The sequence below is a fragment of the Haliotis rubra genome, unplaced genomic scaffold (assembly GCF_003918875.1).
Source record: "Haliotis rubra isolate DU_JTF1 unplaced genomic scaffold, ASM391887v1 Scf833, whole genome shotgun sequence".
NCBI classification, from domain to species: Eukaryota; Metazoa; Mollusca; class Gastropoda; order Lepetellida; family Haliotidae; genus Haliotis; species Haliotis rubra.
Window position 1 is genome coordinate 306,280 of NW_025767561.1, and position 18,771 is coordinate 325,050.

The 18,771-nt window shown below is 45.1% G+C and overlaps 1 protein-coding gene across 1 annotated transcript in view; it reads left to right on the forward strand.

The window, feature by feature from the left end:
• LOC124262374 (centlein-like) overlaps nt 1–18,771 on the forward strand; it is a 60,130-nt gene that overhangs the window by 13,047 nt on the left and 28,312 nt on the right. Inside the window, exons 11-15 of the mRNA XM_046696856.1 lie at nt 9,771–9,882; nt 10,079–10,224; nt 10,538–10,669; nt 12,048–12,200; nt 15,872–15,969. Of these exons, the coding sequence (XP_046552812.1) occupies nt 9,771–9,882; nt 10,079–10,224; nt 10,538–10,669; nt 12,048–12,200; nt 15,872–15,969 (641 nt within the window). The remainder of the gene's footprint in view (nt 1–9,770; nt 9,883–10,078; nt 10,225–10,537; nt 10,670–12,047; nt 12,201–15,871; nt 15,970–18,771) is intronic.

The window sequence follows — 18,771 nt, forward strand, 5'->3', positions numbered from 1 at the left end:
TCAGAGTCATCAGACAATGGGTCAAGGAGAACTGTGGGCAAGGTGGGTACAGCAGTATAAGGGGTCACATCAGAGTCATCAGACAATGGGTCAAGGAGGACTGTGGGCAAGGTGGGGAGAGCAGTATCAGGTGTCACATGTGAGACAACAGACAATGGGTCAAGGAGAACTGTGGGCAAGGTGGGTACAGCAGTATAAAATGTCACATCAGAGTCATCAGACAATGGGTCAAGGAGAACTGTGGGCAAGGTGGGTACAGCAGTATCAGGTGTCACATCAGAGTCATCAGACAATGGGTCAAGGAGAACTGTGGGCAAGGTGGGTACAGCAGTATCGGGGGTCACATCAGAGTCATCAGACAATGGGTCAAGGAGAACTGTGGGCAAGGTGGGTACAGGGTATCAAAGTCACATCAGAGACATCAGACAATAGAGGTCAAGGAGAACTGTGGGCAAGGTGGGTACAGCAGTACAGGGGTCACATGTGAGTCATCAGACAATGGGTCAAAAGGAGGAACTGTGGGCAAGGTGGGTACAGCAGTATCAGATGTCACATCAGAGTCATCAGACAATGGGTCAAGGAGAACTGTGGGCAAGGTGGGTACAGCAGTATCGAATGTCACATCAGAGTCATCAGACAATGGGTCAAGGAGGACTGTGGGCAAGGTGGGGAGAGCAGTATCAGGTGTCACATGTGAGACAACAGACAATGGGTCAAGGAGAACTGTGGGCAAGGTGGGTACAGCAGTATAAAATGTCACATCAGAGTCATCAGACAATGGGTCAAGGAGAACTGTGGGCAAGGTGGGTACAGCAGTATCGGGGGTCACATCAGAGTCATCAGACAATGGGTCAAGGAGAACTGTGGGCAAGGTGGGTACAGCAGTATCAGGTGTCACATCAGAGTCATCAGACAATGGGTCAAGGAGAACTGTGGGCAAGGTGGGTACAGCAGTATCAGGGGGTCACATCAGAGACATCAGACAATGGGTCAAGGAGAACTGTGGGCAAGGTGGGTACAGCAGTATCAGGGGTCACATCAGAGTCAATCAGACAATGGGTCATCCAGACAATGGGTCAAGGAGAACTGTGGGCAAAGGTGGGTACAGCAGTATAAGCTGAGTCATCAGACAATTATCAAGGAGAACTGTCACAAATCAGAGTACATCAGACAATGAGAACTGTAGGCAGACAACGACAGCAGTAAGGAGAACTGTCCAGTGAGTCCACAGACAATGGGCCAAAGAGAGGTACAAGGTGGGTACAGCAGTCAGGGGTCACATCAGAGTCATCAGACAATGGGTCAAGGAGAACTGTGGGCAAGGTGGGTACAGCAGTATCAGGGGTCACATCAGAGACATCAGACAATGGGTCAAGGAGAACTGTGGCAAGGAGGGACTACATGTGAGGACATCAAGTCAAGGTGGGTAGAAAAGGAACTGTGGGCAAAGGTGGGTACAGTATCAGGTGTCACATGTGAGACAACAGACAATGGGTCAAGGAGAACTGTGGGCAAGGTGGGTACAGCAGTATAAAATGTCACATCAGAGCTCATCAGACAATGGGTCAAGGAGAACTGTGGGCAAGGTGGGTACAGCAGTATCACAAATCACATCAGAGTCAACGGACAATGGGTCAAGGAGAACTGTGGGCAACCAGAGTCATCACACACATGTATGACAAGGGTCACAGGTCACGGAACGACATCAGACAACACTGGGTCAAGGAGGACTGGGGCAAGGTGGGGAAGCAGTATCAGGCAGGTCACATGTGAGACAACAGACAATAGGTCAAGGAGAACAGACATGGCCACACATGGCCGGCAGTGAGACAACAGACAATGGGTCAAGGAGAAACAGGTATAAAATGTCAGACAGGAATAAGGAAGACAGACCACTGTGGACAACGGGTGGACAACCAGGGTCAAACTGGTGGGTCATACAGCAATATGTAAATGGTCACATCAGAGTCATCAGACAATGGTCAAGGAAGTATCGTAAGGTGTGGGCAAAGGTGGAGACAGACAGTATCGAGGGTCACATCAGAGTCATCAGACAATGGGTCAAGGAGGACTGTGGGCAAGGTGTACAGTACAGCACAGGTATCCACAATGGTCAACATGTGGAGACACACAGACAACAATGGGCCGATGGAGGAGTCAAGAACTGTGGAGCAAGGTGGGTACAAGCAGGTATAAAATGTCACATCATGGGTCATGGAGACAATGGGTCAAGACAACTGTGTCAAGGCAAGGTGGGTTACAGCAATATAAGGAGACACATCACATGTGAGAACAACAGACAACACATGTGGAACCAGGTGGGACAACAATGCATCAGAGTCACGAACATGGGTCGAGAAGTGGACACAGCATGTGGTCACATGTGACACACAGACCAGGAGAACTGTGGACAATGGTGGGTACAGACTGTGTCAGGGGTCACATCAGAGTCTCATCAGGACAATGGGTCAAGGAGAACTGTGGGCAAAGGTGGGTACAGCAGTATGAAAGTCACATGTGAGCATCAGACAATGGGTCAAGGAGAACTGTGGGCACCAGGTGGGTACAGCAGTATAAAGATGTCACATCAGAGGTCATCAGACAAGAGTCAAGGAGAACTGTGGGCAAGGTGGGTACAGCAGTATCAGGGATCACATCAGAGTCATCAGACAATGGGTCAAGAGAGACTGTGGGCATGGAGGATTGTGGAGAAGCAGTATCAGGGGTCACATGTGAGACAACAGACAATGGTCAAGGAGGACTGTGGGCAAGGTGGGGAGAAAGCAGTATAAAATGTCACATCAGAGTCATCCAGACAATGGGTCAAGGAGGACTGTGGGCAAGGTGGCAAGGAGTGGGTACAGCAGTATCCCAGGGTCACATCAGAGTCAACAGACAATGGGTCAAAGAGAACTGTGGGCAAGGTGGGGAATAACAGGTATCAGGGGTCACATCAGAGTCATCAGACAATGGGTCAAGGAGGACTGTGGGCAAGGTGGGTACAAATAAAGTCACATAGTCAGAGACAATGGAATCACATGGAGGTGGATACAGGAGGGACACAGACAAAGGTCCAAGGAGGACTGTGGGCAGGTGGGTACAGCAGTATAAAATGACACATCAGGAGACATCAGACAATGGGTCAAGGAGAACTGTGGGCAAGGTGGGTACAGCAGTATCAGTCACATCAGAGTCATCAGACAATGGGTTAAGGAGAACTGTGGGCAAGGTAAGGGTATCAGGGGTCAATCAGAGCAATGGGTATAAAATGTCACATGTCAGGAGACATACAGACAATGGTCAAAAGGAGAACTGTGGGCAAGGTGGGTACAGCAGTATAAAGGGTCACATCAGAGTCATCAGACAATGGGTCAAGGAGGAACTGTGGGCAAAGGTGGGTACAGCAGTGCTCGGGGGTCACATCAGAGTCATCAGACAATGGGTCAAGGAGGACTGTGGGCAAGGTGGAGTACAGCAGTATCAGGGTCACATGTGAGACAACAGACAATAGGTCAGGAGAACTGTGGGCAAGGTGGGTACAGCAGCAGTATGGAGAATGTCACATCAGAGACAACACCGACAATGGGTCAAGGAGAACTGTGGGCAAGGTGGGTACAGCAGTATAAAGACCGTCACATCAGAGTCATCAGACAATGGTGAGAGAAGGACTGTCCGTAGTGGACCAACGGGCGGAAAGGTGGGTACACACAATATCAGGTGTCACATCAGAGTCATGAGACAATGACCAAGAAGAACTGTGGACAATGTACAGCAGTTTTCAAAATCCAGAGGAACAGACAGTGGGTTAAAGAGAACTGTCAAGGTGGGTCACAGACAGTATGAAATGTCACATCAGAGTCAATCAGACAATAGGTGAGAAAGGACTGTCACATAGTGTGGTCAAAGGTCAGGTGCATCAGTATCAGGTGCGCACATCAGAGTCATCAATAGGTCAAGGAATGGGTACAGCACAGGCCACATGGAGACAACAGCAAGGTGGGTACAGCAGTATCTCACAATGGGGTCACATCAGAGTCAACAGACAATGGGTCAAGGAGAACTGTGGGCAAGGTGGGTACAGCAGTATAAAATGACACATCAGAGACATCAGACAATGGGTCAAGGAGAACTGTGGGCAAGGTGGGTACAGCAGCATGGTGTGACATCGAGACACATCAGACAATAGGTCAAGGAGAACTGTGGGCAAGGTGGGGAAGCAGTATAGGGGTCACGTCCAGAGTCATCAGACAGCGTGAGTCAAAAGGAGGACTGTGGGCAGACAGTATCAGGAATGGGAGTCATCAGACAAAGGTCAAGGAGAACTGTGGGCAAGGTGGGTACAGCAGTATCCAGGGGTCACATGTGAGAGTCAACAGACAATGGGTCCAAGGAGAACTGTGGGCACAGGTGGGTACAGCAGACACGTATCAGGATGTGACATCAGAGTCATCAGACAATGGGTCAAGGAGAACTGTGGGCAAGGTGGGTACAGCAGTATCGGGGGTCACATCAGAGTCATCAGACAATGGGTCAGGAGGACTGTGGGCAAGGTGGGTACAGCAGTATCCAGGGGTCACATGTGAGACAACAGACAATGGAGTCAAGGAGAACTGTGGGCAAGGTGGGTGTATCAGGGTCACATGTGAGACAACAGACAATGGGTCAGAGGAGAACTGTGGGCAAGGTGGGTACAGCAGTATACAAATGTCACATCAAGAGACACAGACAAGGACGTCAGGAAGTGTGCAACAAGGTGGGTACAGCAGTATCCGGTGTCACATCAGAGTCATCAGACAATGGGTCCAGGAGAACTGTGGGCAAGGTGGGTACAGCTGTCACATCAGGGTCACATATTGAGACAACAGACAACAATGGGTCAAGGAGAACTGTGGGCAAAGGTGGGTACAGCGGTATAAAATGTCACATCAGAGTCATCAGACAATGGGTCAAGGAGAACTGTGGGCAAGGTGGGTACAGCAGTATCAGGGTGACATCAGAGTCATCAGACAATGGGTCAAGGAGAACTGTGGGCAGGTGGGTACAGCAGTATGGGGTCACATCAAGAGTCATCAGACAATCGGGGTCACAATGGTCATCAGACAAGGTCAGGAGGACTGTGGGCAAGGTGGGTACAGCAGTATCAGGGGTCACATGAGACAACAGACAATGGGTCAAGGAGAACTGTGGGCAAGGTGGGTACAGCAGTATAAAATGTCACATCAGAGTCATCAGACAATGGGTCATGGAGAACTGTGGGCAAAGGTGGGTACAGCAGTATAAGGGGTCACATCAAGAGTCATCAGACAATGGGTCAAGAAGGACTGTGTGAAGGTCCAGACAGGTGTCAGTGAGACAACAGACATCAGGAGTCAAGGTGGTCACAGGAGACACTGTGGGCAATAGGTGGGTACAGCGGTATCGGGGGTCACATCAGAGTCATCAGACAATGGGTCAAGGAGGACTGTGGGCAAGGTGGGTACAGCGGTATCAAATGTCACATCAGAGTCATCAGACAATGGGTCAAGGAGGAACTGTGGGCAAGGTGGGTACAGCAGTATATCAGGTGTCACATCAAGAGTCAACAGACAGCCAGGTTAATGGGTCAAGGAGAACTGTGGGCAGGAGGTGGGTACAGCAGTATCAGGTGTCACATCAAGGTCATCAGACAATGGGTCAAAGGAGGGCAAGGTGGGTACAAGTAATGGGTACACATCAGACAACAGGTCAAGAGAGGCTGTGGGCAAGGTGGGCAGCAGTATCCCAGGATATGACATCAGAGTCATCAGACAATGGGTCAAGGAGAACTGTGGGCAAGGTGGGTACAGCAGTATCAGGGGTCACATCAGAGTCATCAGACAATGGGTCAAGGAGAACTGTGGGCAAGGTGGGTACAGCAGTATCTAAAATGTCACATCAGAGTCATCAGAGACAATGGGTCAGAAGACTGTGGGCAAGGTGGAATTTTTTAGCGGTATCCAGGGGTCACATGTGAGACAACAGACAATGGGTCAAGGAGAACTGTGGGCAAGGTGGGTACAGCAGTATAAAGGTCACATCAGAGTCATCAGACAATGGGTCAAGAAGGAGAACTGTGGGCAAGGTGGGTACAGCAGTATCCAGGGTCACATCAGAGTCACAGACAGACAATGGGTCAAGGAGGACTGTGGGCAAGGTGGGGACAGCAGTAGCCAGGTGTCACATCAGAGTCATCAGACAATGGGTCAAAAAGGACTGCAGACTGTGGGCAAGGTGGGTACAGCAGTATCGGGGGTCACATCAGAGACATCAGACAATGGGTCAAGGAGAACTCAGGGCAAGGTGCCACCAGCAGCAGTATAAAATGACACTACAGCAGTGTCCACACCAATGAGTCCATCACCGAAATGGGCCATGGACAATCAGAGTACCAGTGGTCACATCAGAGCCAATCAGACAATGGGTCAAGGAGAACCGTGGGCAGGAGTGGGACAGCAGTATCAGGTGACATGAGACAACGGGTCAATGGAGAACTGTGGGCAAGGTGGGTACAGCACATCGGGTCACATCAGAGACAATTGAACAATGTAAGTCACAGGAGAACTGTGGGCAAGGTGGGTACAGCAGTATCAAATGTCACATCAGACTTATCAACGGTGGGTCATGGAGAATCTGGGTCAAGGTGGGTACAGCAGTAGCGGGGGAGGACACAGAGTCATCAGACAATGGGCCAAGGAGGACATCAGAGTCATCACAGCATCAAGGGGTCACATGTGGAGACAACAGACACGGGTCACCACTGTGGGCAAGGTGGGGTACAGCAGCCATGACACACACAGGAGGTCACATCAGAGTCACGACAGACAATGGGTCAAGGGCCACATCCAGACAATCAGACAATGGGTCAAGGAGGACTGTGTCCAAGGTGGAGTACACCAGTATCCAAGGAGTGTCACATGGAGACAACAGACAACAGGTCAAGGAGAACTGTGAGGCCAGCAGAAATGTCACGTCATCTGAGACAACGGAAAACTGCACAGGAGTATAAAATGTCACATCAAGCCACCAGACAATGGCCATGGAGAAGGACCACACGAGACACCAGACAACAGATAATGGGAGGGACCAGAGCCACAGGCAAGGTGGAGTACAACAGTATCAGAGTCCACATCAGAGTCATCAGACAATGGGTCAAGGAGTACAGCATTATCACACACTGGACAATGGGCACTGTGGCCAAGGAGGACCAGGCACAGGTGGAGACACAGACAATGGGTCAGGACAACTGTGGGCAAGGTGGGTGGGTGAGTCATCCACAGGTCAGACAATGGTGGCAGGCATGAGCAATATCCAGACAATGGTCACACAAGGAGAGAACAGGCAAGTGCAATCAGCACAGGGTACAGGCCACATGTGGAGACAACAGACAACAGGGTCAAGGAGAACTGTGGGCAAGGTGGGTACAAGCAGGATCCCAGGAGACAACACACCAGAATGGGCCAACCAGGAGAACATGGAGAACAACAGACAATGGAGTCATCAGACAATGGGTCAGGAGAACTGTGGGCAAGGTGGGTACAGCAGTGGCAGATCAAGGGTCACTTGAACAATGTGAGACATCAGACAAGGTGGGTCAAGTGAGAACTGTGGGCAAGGACAGAGTGGAGTACAGCAGTATAAAGATGTCACATCAGACAAATCATCAGGACAATGGGTCCAGTCTCAGAGACACACACACAAGGTGGGTACAGCAGTAGGAGCACATCAGAGTCACAGACAAGTACAGAGTGGACAGACACAGAGCCACCAGACACACAGACAATGGACCAGTCACATGGGAGACACACTTCAGGACACCAGGTCAAGGGAGTGGGTGGCAGACCAGACACAAACAGGTGACTGAGCCAGGTCAGACAATGGGTCAAGGAGAACTGTGGGCAAGGTGGTCACAGCCAGTCAGACATGGGCCAATGGAGTAGCACATCGGTACTGCACAGGGGTCATCAGACACAATGGGTCAAGGAGGACTGTGGGCAAGGTGGGTACAGCAGTATCAGGGGTCACATGTGAGACAACAGACAATGGGTCAAGGAGAACTGTGAAAGGAATTAAATCAGCGAATAATGGGTATCAAGGGTCACATCAGAGTCATCAGACAATGGGTCAAGGAGAACTGGAGGGCAAGGACATTGGGTACAGCAGTATCAAGGTGGGTACAGCATGGGTCCAAGGAGAACATGTGGGCAAGGTGGGTACAGCAGTATCAAAGGTCACATGAGACAACAGACAATGGGTCAAGGAGAACTGTGGGCAAGGTGGGTACAGCAGTATAAGGGGTCACATCAGAGTCATCAGACAATGGGTCAAGGAGGACTGTGGGCAAGGTGGGTACAGCAGTATCAGGGGTCACATCAGAGTCATCAGACAATGGGTCAAGGAGAACTGTGGGCAAGGTGGGTACAGCAGTATAAAATGTCACATCAGGGACCGGTCATCAGACAATGGGTCAAGGAGAGAACTGTGGGCAAGGTGGGTACAGCAGTATCAGGGGTCACATCAGAGTCATCAGACAATAGGGAGTCAAGGAGTACTGTGGGCAAGGTGGGTACAGCAGTATCAGGTGTCACATCAGAGTCATCAGACAATGGGTCAAGGAGGACTGTGGGCAAGGTGGGTACAGCAGTATCGGGGGTCACATGTGAGACAACAGACAATGGGTCAAGGAGAACTGTAGGCAAGGTGGGTACAGCAGTATCAGGAGTGACATCAGAGTCATCAGACAATGGGTCAAGGAGAACTGTGGGCAAGGTGGGTACAGCAGTATCAGGGGTCACATCAGAGTCATCAGACAATGGGTCAAGGAGGACTGTGGGCAAGGTGGGTACAGCAGTATCAGGGGTCACATCATGAGACATCAGACAATGGGTCAAGGAGAACTGTGGGCAAGGTGGGTACAGCAGTATCAAAAAATGTCACATCAGAGTCATCAGACAATAGGTCAAGGAGGACTGGGCAAGGTGGGTACAGCAGTATCAGGGGTCACATCAGAGTCAATCAGACAATGGGTCAAGGAGAACTGTGGGCAAGGTGGGTACAGCAGTATAAAATGTCACATCAGAGTCATCAGACAATGGGTCAAGGAGAACTGTGGGCAAGGTGGGTACAGCAGTATCAGGGGTGACATCAGAGTCATCAGACAATAATGGGTCAAGGAGAACTGTGGGCAAGGTGGGTACAGCAGTATCAGGAATCACATGTGAGACATCAGACAATGGGTCAAGGAGAACTGTGGGCAAGGTGGGTACAGCAGTATCAGGGGTCACATCAGAGACAACAGACAATGGGTCAAGGAGAACTGTGGGCAAGGTGGGTACAGCAGTATCGGGGTCACATCAAAGATCATCAGACAATGGGTCATTGAGGACTGTGGGCAAGGTGGGTACAGCAGTATCAGGGGTCACATGTGAGGCATCAGACAATGGGTCAAGGAGAAATGTGGGTAAGGTGGGTACAGCAGTATCAGAGGTCACACGTGAGACATCACAAGGCAGTCAGTATAAGAGTGAGTGAGTGAGTCTAGTTTTACGCCACTTTAGCAATATTCCATCAATATCACGGCGAGGACACAGAAATGGTCTTCACACATTGCACCCTATGTGGGGAATCGAACCCGGGTCTTTGGCGTGATGACGAGCGAACACTTTAACCACTACGCTACCCCACCGCCCAGTCAGTATAAGAGCCTATAAAGATGCTGCATCAGCTTGGATATAAGTACCATTCTTTGTTGTCAGTTACGGAAAGCTAGGAAAGCACAGCCTAGAGTGGTTATCAAGAAAGACACAGGACAAAGACCCCCTGTGTCATGGAGTCAAGAGTCCTTGACAACCAGCAGCTCAGACAGAGGTACAAAACACTCTTCAGTATTTGAAAATGTTGAATGCTTCTCTTAAAACACAGCAATTGTTTAGATATCATGCTACCATGTTACTTGTACTACTGGAGGCCTACATCATCATATTGTCATTGAGCATCAGTGCATGCATTGTCATAGATTCATGGCCTGTACTGGGAGTTGACAGTCTGTCCATGTGTTTTACAGTTGTATTCAGAGAGGCTGCAACTTCCCCCATTCCGTTTGCTACTCCAGTGAAAGAGAGAGCCAAGAAAGGCCGCCTACAGATGGTCACACCTGCTACGAGACAGCTAGCATCTCTCAAACAGCGAGTGGGGCACCTCCAGCAGCAGGTGGGTTCAAACGGTTATACAACAATAACAGTCCTGAGTCACAGACATCGAAAACATTTTGATGCAAACACCAAGGCCATTGATATGGCACTTGAACTTTTGGTCCAAAGTCTTGGTCAGGTTCATTTCTTTTTCTTGATGTACAAGTACAAGTTCTGTCATAGAAACATCTCATTTATTTTAACAAAGTCTGTCTAACTATCTAACTGTGTGTGTCATTCCTTAATGGAAAATTTAACTGCTTTTATGTGAACTGTTTGAGTTTATGCGTGCACCTGAGGTAAGTACCTAGAGTTTTGGTTTATCTACCCAGATCGCAGCTCTGCGAGACTCCCGGGGACAGGCACTAAAGAATCTAAGTGAACAGAAAGAGGCCAATCAACAATCTCAGTCAGATCTGAATCTTGCCAATCAGAGACTCAGACTCACAAAGCAGACTGTCCAGGTTTGTGTTATGAACCAGTACTTTTAAAACTATAATTAATTATTCTTTGACATTTCAGTTTATGACCTCCATTTTAGCAGTCAGTCAAATACCCTGTTACCGCTACTTATGACCATACTCTTCCAACATGGATACAGCTCTTTGATTACCAAGGCATTATGTCCCAAACTGTGTATTGGCTAATGACAGTTTGAGCAGAATGAAATGTAGGCATATATCAGTCACGTGATGTGTGTGCCTGCAGAGATAGGTAGGGTGTATGTAAATATAGGCATCTATCAGTCACATGATGTGTGTGCCTGCAGAGATAGGTAGGGTGTATGTATATGTAGGCATCTGTCAGTCACGTGATGTGTGTGCCTGCAGAGCTAGGTAGAGTGTATGTATATGTAGGCATCTATCAGTCACGTGATGTGTGTGCCTACAGAGATAGGTAGGGTGTATGTACATGTAGGCATCTGTCAGTAACGTGATGTGTGTGCCTGCAGAGATAGGTAGGGTGTATGTATATGTAGGCATCTATCAGTCAGGTGATGTGTGTGCCTGCAGAGATAGGTAGGGTGTATGTATATGTAGGCATCTATCAGTAATATGGTGTGTGTGCCTGCAGAGATAGGTATGGTGTATGTATATGTAGGCATCTATCAGTCACATGATGTGTGTGCCTGCAGAGATAGGTAGGGTGTATGTATATGTAGGTATCTATCAGTAATATGGTGTGTGTGCCTGCAGAGATAGGTATGGTGTATGTATATGTAGGCATCTTTCAGTCACGTGATGTGTGTGCCTGCAGAGATAGGTAGGGTGTATGTATATGTAGGCATCTATCAGTAATATGGTGTGTGTGCCTGCAGAGATAGGTATGGTGTATGTATATGTAGGCATCTATCAGTCACGTGATGTGTGTGCCTACAGAGATAGGTAGGGTGTATGTACATGTAGGCATCTGTCAGTCACATGATGTGTGTGCCTGCAGAGATAGGTAGGGTGTATGTACATGTAGGCATCTATCAATCACGTGATGTGTGTGCCTGCAGAGATAGGTAGGGTGTATGTATATGTAGGCATCTGTCAGTCACATGATGTGTGTGCCTGCAGAGATAGGTAGGGTGTATGTACATGTAGGCATCTATCAGTCAGGTGATGTGTGTGCCTGCAGAGATAGGTAGGGTGTATGTATATGTAGGCATCTATCAGTCACGTGATGTGTGTGCCTGCATAGGCATCTGTCAGTCACGTGATGTGTGTGCCTGCAGAGATAGGTAGGGTGTATGTTAATGTTGGCATCTATCAGTCACGTGATGTGTGTGCCTGCAGAGATAGGTAGGGTGTATGTATATGTAGGCATCTATCAGTCACGTGATGTGTGTGCCTGCAGAGACTCACCAGTGAGATGGAGAAGATGCAGAAAGAGAAGGAAGAAATGGATAAACAAGTGTCTGCCAGAGGGGACGACTCCGCCTCTACCATTAACACCCTCCATGAACGTCGCAATGAGCAGGAGTGGAAGGTGCTGGAGACGAGACTCAAGGTACACTTCATGTGTTGAGATATTATAGACTAGAAGTAACAGTGCACAGCATGTCAATATATGTCATATTTGGGATATGACTTTCTCAGAAAAGTGCAGATGCTAGTACTTTTTAACCCCCTTGATGCCGAGTTTTTTTTCAGGCGCACATTTTCATACCGTTTGAAAAGTGAACGTTGTGCGAGAATTGCGCTCGCGTGGTCCTGGATCTACGTATGGCTATGCAATTACACAGAAATGTAGAATATTAAATTTTCCTATCCGTTAGTATAAATATAAGTGCAACTACCTCCTCGGTTTGAGAAATAGACCTTGCTAAATGTTGTCAAAAAATTGTTATGCGTTAAAAAACAGTACATTTCTCCGCTTTTTATCGCACACCGATAAAAGTTCTGTGCTACGAATATTTTAATTTGGTATCTTTACGGAAAGTGTGAGCGAAGAAAATACAGCCTGATTTCTAAACGACATAAGTGTATATGAATTGGGTTTATGTGCTTATGCATAACATTATACGCTCAACATTAAAAATGACTCGCAATAAATGTCAAAAATGGATTTTCTTCTACGACTTCAAACGACGAAAGAGAGGTCATACACATATAATGATAAGGGGGCATAACTCCGTTATGCTTAACACTAGGTCAATGTAACTCAGATCACATGGAGAGAATTTGTTGTGGATACGGACGCTATATTTTCGTTAGTTTTTGTTTACGGTGAACCAAATTATTCCAATTCAAAGTTCCTCAATGTGAGAGGATACACTTTGGTAGTTTCACAATTTATAAGAAAAGATGACAACGTACAACATGTGGAAGCACGTCATAACGATTTGGATGGCCCTATCCGATATATAAGTTAGTTCTTAGATTCCCATATTGTCCTGTTTATGTAGATGTATTTTGACTAATTTTGCATCGTTAATACCAGAGTACTAGCCATATCTTCAAATGTAATGAAATTGCTGAAAATAATACACCGTTTTAGTTGACGTCATTGCTTGTTTTATGCATTTTGCGGCGTCGGAAAAAGACGACATTGGTATGCTGATTAGTTTCATATCTCACCTAATTTTTCATTAATTGTGTGAAAGGTCTCGGCTTCTATGTCAGAATTTAACACTCTTTAGACAAAACATAAAATGACTGATTTTTCCATTTAAATAGTGTCCTGAATATATCAACAATTAGACAGTTTGACTGTGTATCTTTTTGTGAGCAACACTCGCACCTGTTTGGCATCAATTTAACGTAAATGAAAAATAACATTTCACAACACCCGAATATTTTGTTTAGGATAAGAATTTTCTTTGTTTATGATTATGTAGCTATTTCTCTTCATAAGTATGCAATGGAAGATGCAAAAAGATAGCTTTTTATATATGGAACTAGTACGTACTATATATTAGAATATGGATGTAAGATTTGTCCGAATTTAGACATGACATGGTTTATATATTTTAAACAAGTTTCGTATAAATATAGTTTGATATCCTGTCATCACAATATTTTTAAATCGAATATGAATTGATTATATTATCGAAAACAATGATAGTGAATCATAAAACGTTTCCGACAAACGCGCATCTGGCCAATCAATTTACATCATTGTTTTCTCTATAAAACGACACAAAAATGTGCAAAGAACAAGACAATTCCTTTAAATATGTGTGCATATATACATTTCATAACATATATAAATCATGTTCATTAAATATTATCAGTTTTACTTATAAGGTTGAATTAAATCGCCGTTCATTAACCAGTTCATGTGAAACTGCAATATTAGTCCAAATGCATTGAATATTGTACATCATAGGAACTAATGCAATTGCAGTTATGGCTACGTTTAATCTTCTAACACTTGTGTAAAGGTTTAGAATATGGTGTATTGCAGTAAATATGTCAATTTCTTATGTAAATATGATTCAAACAATCAAAAACATTCAAAGAATAAAACACCATAAACCCTATATGCACGTATGATATGATATTGAACAAGGCTAAATGTGGATACTGTAGTCAGTTTCATGAAAAAGTATCTGAACTATACGCAAAATATACACCATAATACTGACAGTGTAATCGGAAGGATTGGGCGATTGTGTTTACTCTTGTTCAACCGACCTTCACCTCAAAGAAATTGCCTAATATGTACAACAATGTTGACGTATGACATCACTAGCGCTGACCGATTTCTTACAAAATGGCGGCTTTACTGACAAGGGTACACAGGATTTTGCGAGGACCCTTCCATTGAATCAGGGATCGTTTGTCCATAAATATGAGATGTACGTAATCAGAATGATTCTGACTATCTGTGTATTGTTATATGTTTTTATCGTTTTCACTATAAGTTAGAGAAAAAGCCAGAAATGCAGATGATTACCGTTGTCGTTCTGCGTGATTTTGCGTAAGTCATGGCGTCATGCTGCACGGAAACTTTGACAATTTCTTATGAATTATCAAATCATTGCATTGTATCTATTTATAATTTATAATTTCTTGCTACGATACTCTTTCCATGCATATTCCAAAGGTATTGAGCCATTGCAAGCAATGAATAGACGGATGAATGTTGGAAAATTTCAGAAAATGCTACACAGTGTAAAATAGGTTTTTGTCTCTGTTTACATTTCGAACCAGCGCAGTCTTTCGAGCACAGCGTTCGTTTTCACACCCAATATCTTTCGTCTCATTTTATCTAGACAGTTGGCATTGGTGACAAAGACCAGTTGCAGTTTGATTCTAAATTGTATGGGGAATTCATTGATGCATTTTTCGAAGCTGAATATGAAATATACGTGATGTAATAGGCGTCTCAATACCCGCCTTCGCGAAACGTGATTTTGTAAACACTATCCAATATGGCGGAAAGCCCTCTACGGCGTTCGTGTAAGTGCATTTTCGAAAACATCCCAACCGATTCTAGATTCCTCGGCAACGTTTCAGAATTTTCATTAGCGATTTCATGTAAAACTGATATGAGTGATCATGAATATGTTATTTTTTAAATTCAATACTCCCAGTAATTATCCGATTTTCACATTTCAAAACATACAGCAAATAACGCTGTGAATCGCGATTTCGTACTGTGTCAAAAATGGCGACATTTTCGATGAAGCCTATTTTGAAAGGTCATTTTCAGCACTGGAACTTTGTCTAAAATAATAGTGGATGGTATCAAGAAACAGGAAATTTCCCGCGCAGAATTCGAAACTGTGAAGTGTATTTGTGTGCGTGGGATATTTTGATTTTTATTGGACTTGAAATTGAGGGTTGAAGGGGAAGGACATATATGTCCCTGTGGCATCCAGGGGGTTAACCCAGACAATCTGAAATTGTTTATAAGTACATGGAACGAAATTGCACAAATCACTTCGTCACAGCCTTCCATATTTGTCTAATGTCTCATCATAAGGATGGGAAAGCCACATTAACTTGGTGCGCCTAGTGGCTGCAAGATTTGTATGATCCCCAGGGAATTGAGATTGGTAATACGGTTTGCTGTTTTAGATTGACATCAAATGATTGAGGAGTGTCAAAGCACCTAGAGCAGCTGAGCTGGATATTGGCGCTATACAAATATTAGCATTATGATAATAATAATAATTATATTGGACTTGAAGGGTTTTTTTTGTTTTACTAAAGAAGTTTGTCATTTCTCAGGTGTCATCAAATGAACTGTCTCGTCAGTCAGCCACCATTAGAAGCCTGAAGTCTGAGAATGAGGGATTACAACAGCAGATAAAGAATCTTCAAGAAAGGTGGGAATTCCTGTCATAAATGTTGCAGGAACTACAAAGTCCATTCTGGCTGATGATATTTATTGTATGCACGAAACCTGTGGGTCACAACAACATGTTAAGTTGCTGCCTGACATGGTGTGTCATTACACAGATAATATAAATGTTTATCAATTATTAAATACTCAAAATATATTCTATGGAATTAATTGTATTTTAAACAATTAATTTTATCACTGGCAATTTCCCCATAACATTGTTTAATATCATGTTGAATATACTTCATACCTGAGAAATAAATACCTTTTGCATAATTAATTAAAACAATCATTCCAAATTCACAACATTCCAAATTCACAACATACCTGTGGGTCACAACAACATGTTAAGTTGCTGCCTGACATGGTGTGTGCTGGGCCTCTGACACATGTAGTTTTTATAGAGAGCACTCATGTGACCTGCCTCTGCAACATTTGCAGGGACTGCATGTGCCAAAGCCCAGGATGTTCCAGTCAGACCACAATAAGGTGGGCTGTTTACACCAACATCAGTGAGAGTGCTGAAAAGTATGGTGCAGTGTTAGTGACAGATATTAGCCTGTGACACCTTCCCCCTCTTCGTGAAAATGTCGTCACTGACATTTCAAAGACGATCACCATCTGAAATTTAAAATCAACAGTTCATATTAGCATACATATACACGTTATCTGCAAAGAATGAATTTTCTCAGACGAAGATTTCAGTATTGGCCTGATGCTGCATGACCCAGTTACCATCACTGAACCAAGTCGGTTGTCTTCTTTCACGAGGAGATCGCCGCGGTACGAATGGACTGACTTGCGGATCAAGATTGGTAGGAGTCTGAACATCCATATTCTGCTCCTGATTTGTATCTACAACATTGACATCATTTGAAATAGCGGGAGTATAAACCTCACGAGAAGATGAAACGAGAGAAACACCACCGTTTCCAAGGCCACTTTGAGAGACAACTACCCAATCTTCACAATCACTGTTATCCGACGAAAGATGATCAGATTCCTCAGAGACCACTCCCTGATTTGATTCATCCTGTCGGGATACTGGTTCACCTGGAGATGGGAGAGACATGAAAGGAAGGAGCATGTTTCTGTGCAACGTCTTTGTGGAGCCTTGTCCGTCTGCTCGTTTGACGATGTAAACTGGGATATCTCTGTTGGGCTGGCGAAGTACAACATAAGACTCACGAGACCAAAAATCTGCCAATTTATGTTTTCCCTTCAAACCCACATTCTTCACCAGAACCCTATCACCTTCAGAAAGAACAGCTTCCCTCACCCGACTGTCATATCTCATCTTATGACGACTAGCAGCTTTTTCGGATTGCTCAGAAGCAACCTTATAAGCAAACTTCAACCTTTCCTTCAATTGTGACACATAATCTGTCCCAGACCTTTCATGTAAGTTTTCAAAGCATAGACCAAGAAAAGCATCCAAAGCTAAACATGGATGGCGTCCAAACATGAGAAAGAAAGGTGAATAACCTGTACTATCATGTTTGATAGCATTGTATGCATGGACAAGAGCTGGAACATATATTTTCCAATTTTCCTTCTGATTATCCTCCAAAGTACCTAACATTTTGAGAAGAGTCTGGTTAAACCGTTCTACCATACCATTTCCCATAGGATGATATGGTGAGGTGCTAGTCTTCACTGTACCTGCAAGTCTACATAAAGCTCTGATCACTTTGGATTCAAAATTTCTTCCTTTGTCACTATGTAGTCGAGCTGGAAACCCATAATGAAGGAAAAACTCAAACAAGACCTTAGCTTGTGTTTCTGATCACATGATAATGGGCTGCCCTCTAAGTCAATGGTAACGGGAGGAACCTCACCATCAGAGCAAGGAGACTTGTCTATAGTCAGAGGAAAACAATTCATAACTTGTACCTCCTGCAAATTACATAGCTTGGCTTTACTTGGGAGTGTAATTTCCCTTGCCGACAAATTACAAACTTTGACATGAACTATAGTACTTTTGCCTTGAGCCCCTAATTCCACCACCTGAGGACATACACCTAACCCTTGAGGTGTGCTACTATTTTCTATCTGTTCTGTAACAGCAGTCATTTTCTGGATTGGGTATGGACTATACCCCTCAATGTAGCCACTGCCATGGGCTTAATTGAAACTGGATGTTTACTGGTTGATCTGACAATACCGACGCTTGAGGTATTCAAATAATCCAGGATTGTCTGCCACGATTCCGAGACATCATCCAAAGGACAATTCGCGGAATAATTTGAGTGCATTTGTACCAAGAATTACAGGGAACTGTAGCATTAAACCCTGTGTCTTTTACTACCAGGACTGGAATGACATACGTGTAGAGTATCAAATGCAACGCTAATGGGAACCTCAATATACCCTAAGTATGGCAATTTGGTACCAGTTGCACCACTAACTTCCAACTGAAACTCATCTAAACTGTAACTCAAGATCATTCATGCTATCCACGGTAAAACGATTCTGCAATAGTTGTTACCTGTGAACCTGTATCAAGCAAGACTAAACATTCCTGCCATTACGCTTAAGACATCAGCCTCAACACTCGGACCAACCATCCGGGAATACAAATCATTGGAGCTGTGAGTATCACTGACATCTGTTTGCTCCTCAACAGAAGTCAACACTGGTTTAAAGCCTTATTACTGACGATACCTCTACCACGAGTCTGGCCACGACCACGAGAACCAGAATAACTGACAGATTCAGTAACTTTTCCAACCCTAGACTCAAGTTGTGTTAACCTGGTGACCATCTCGCCAACATCCTTTTCCAA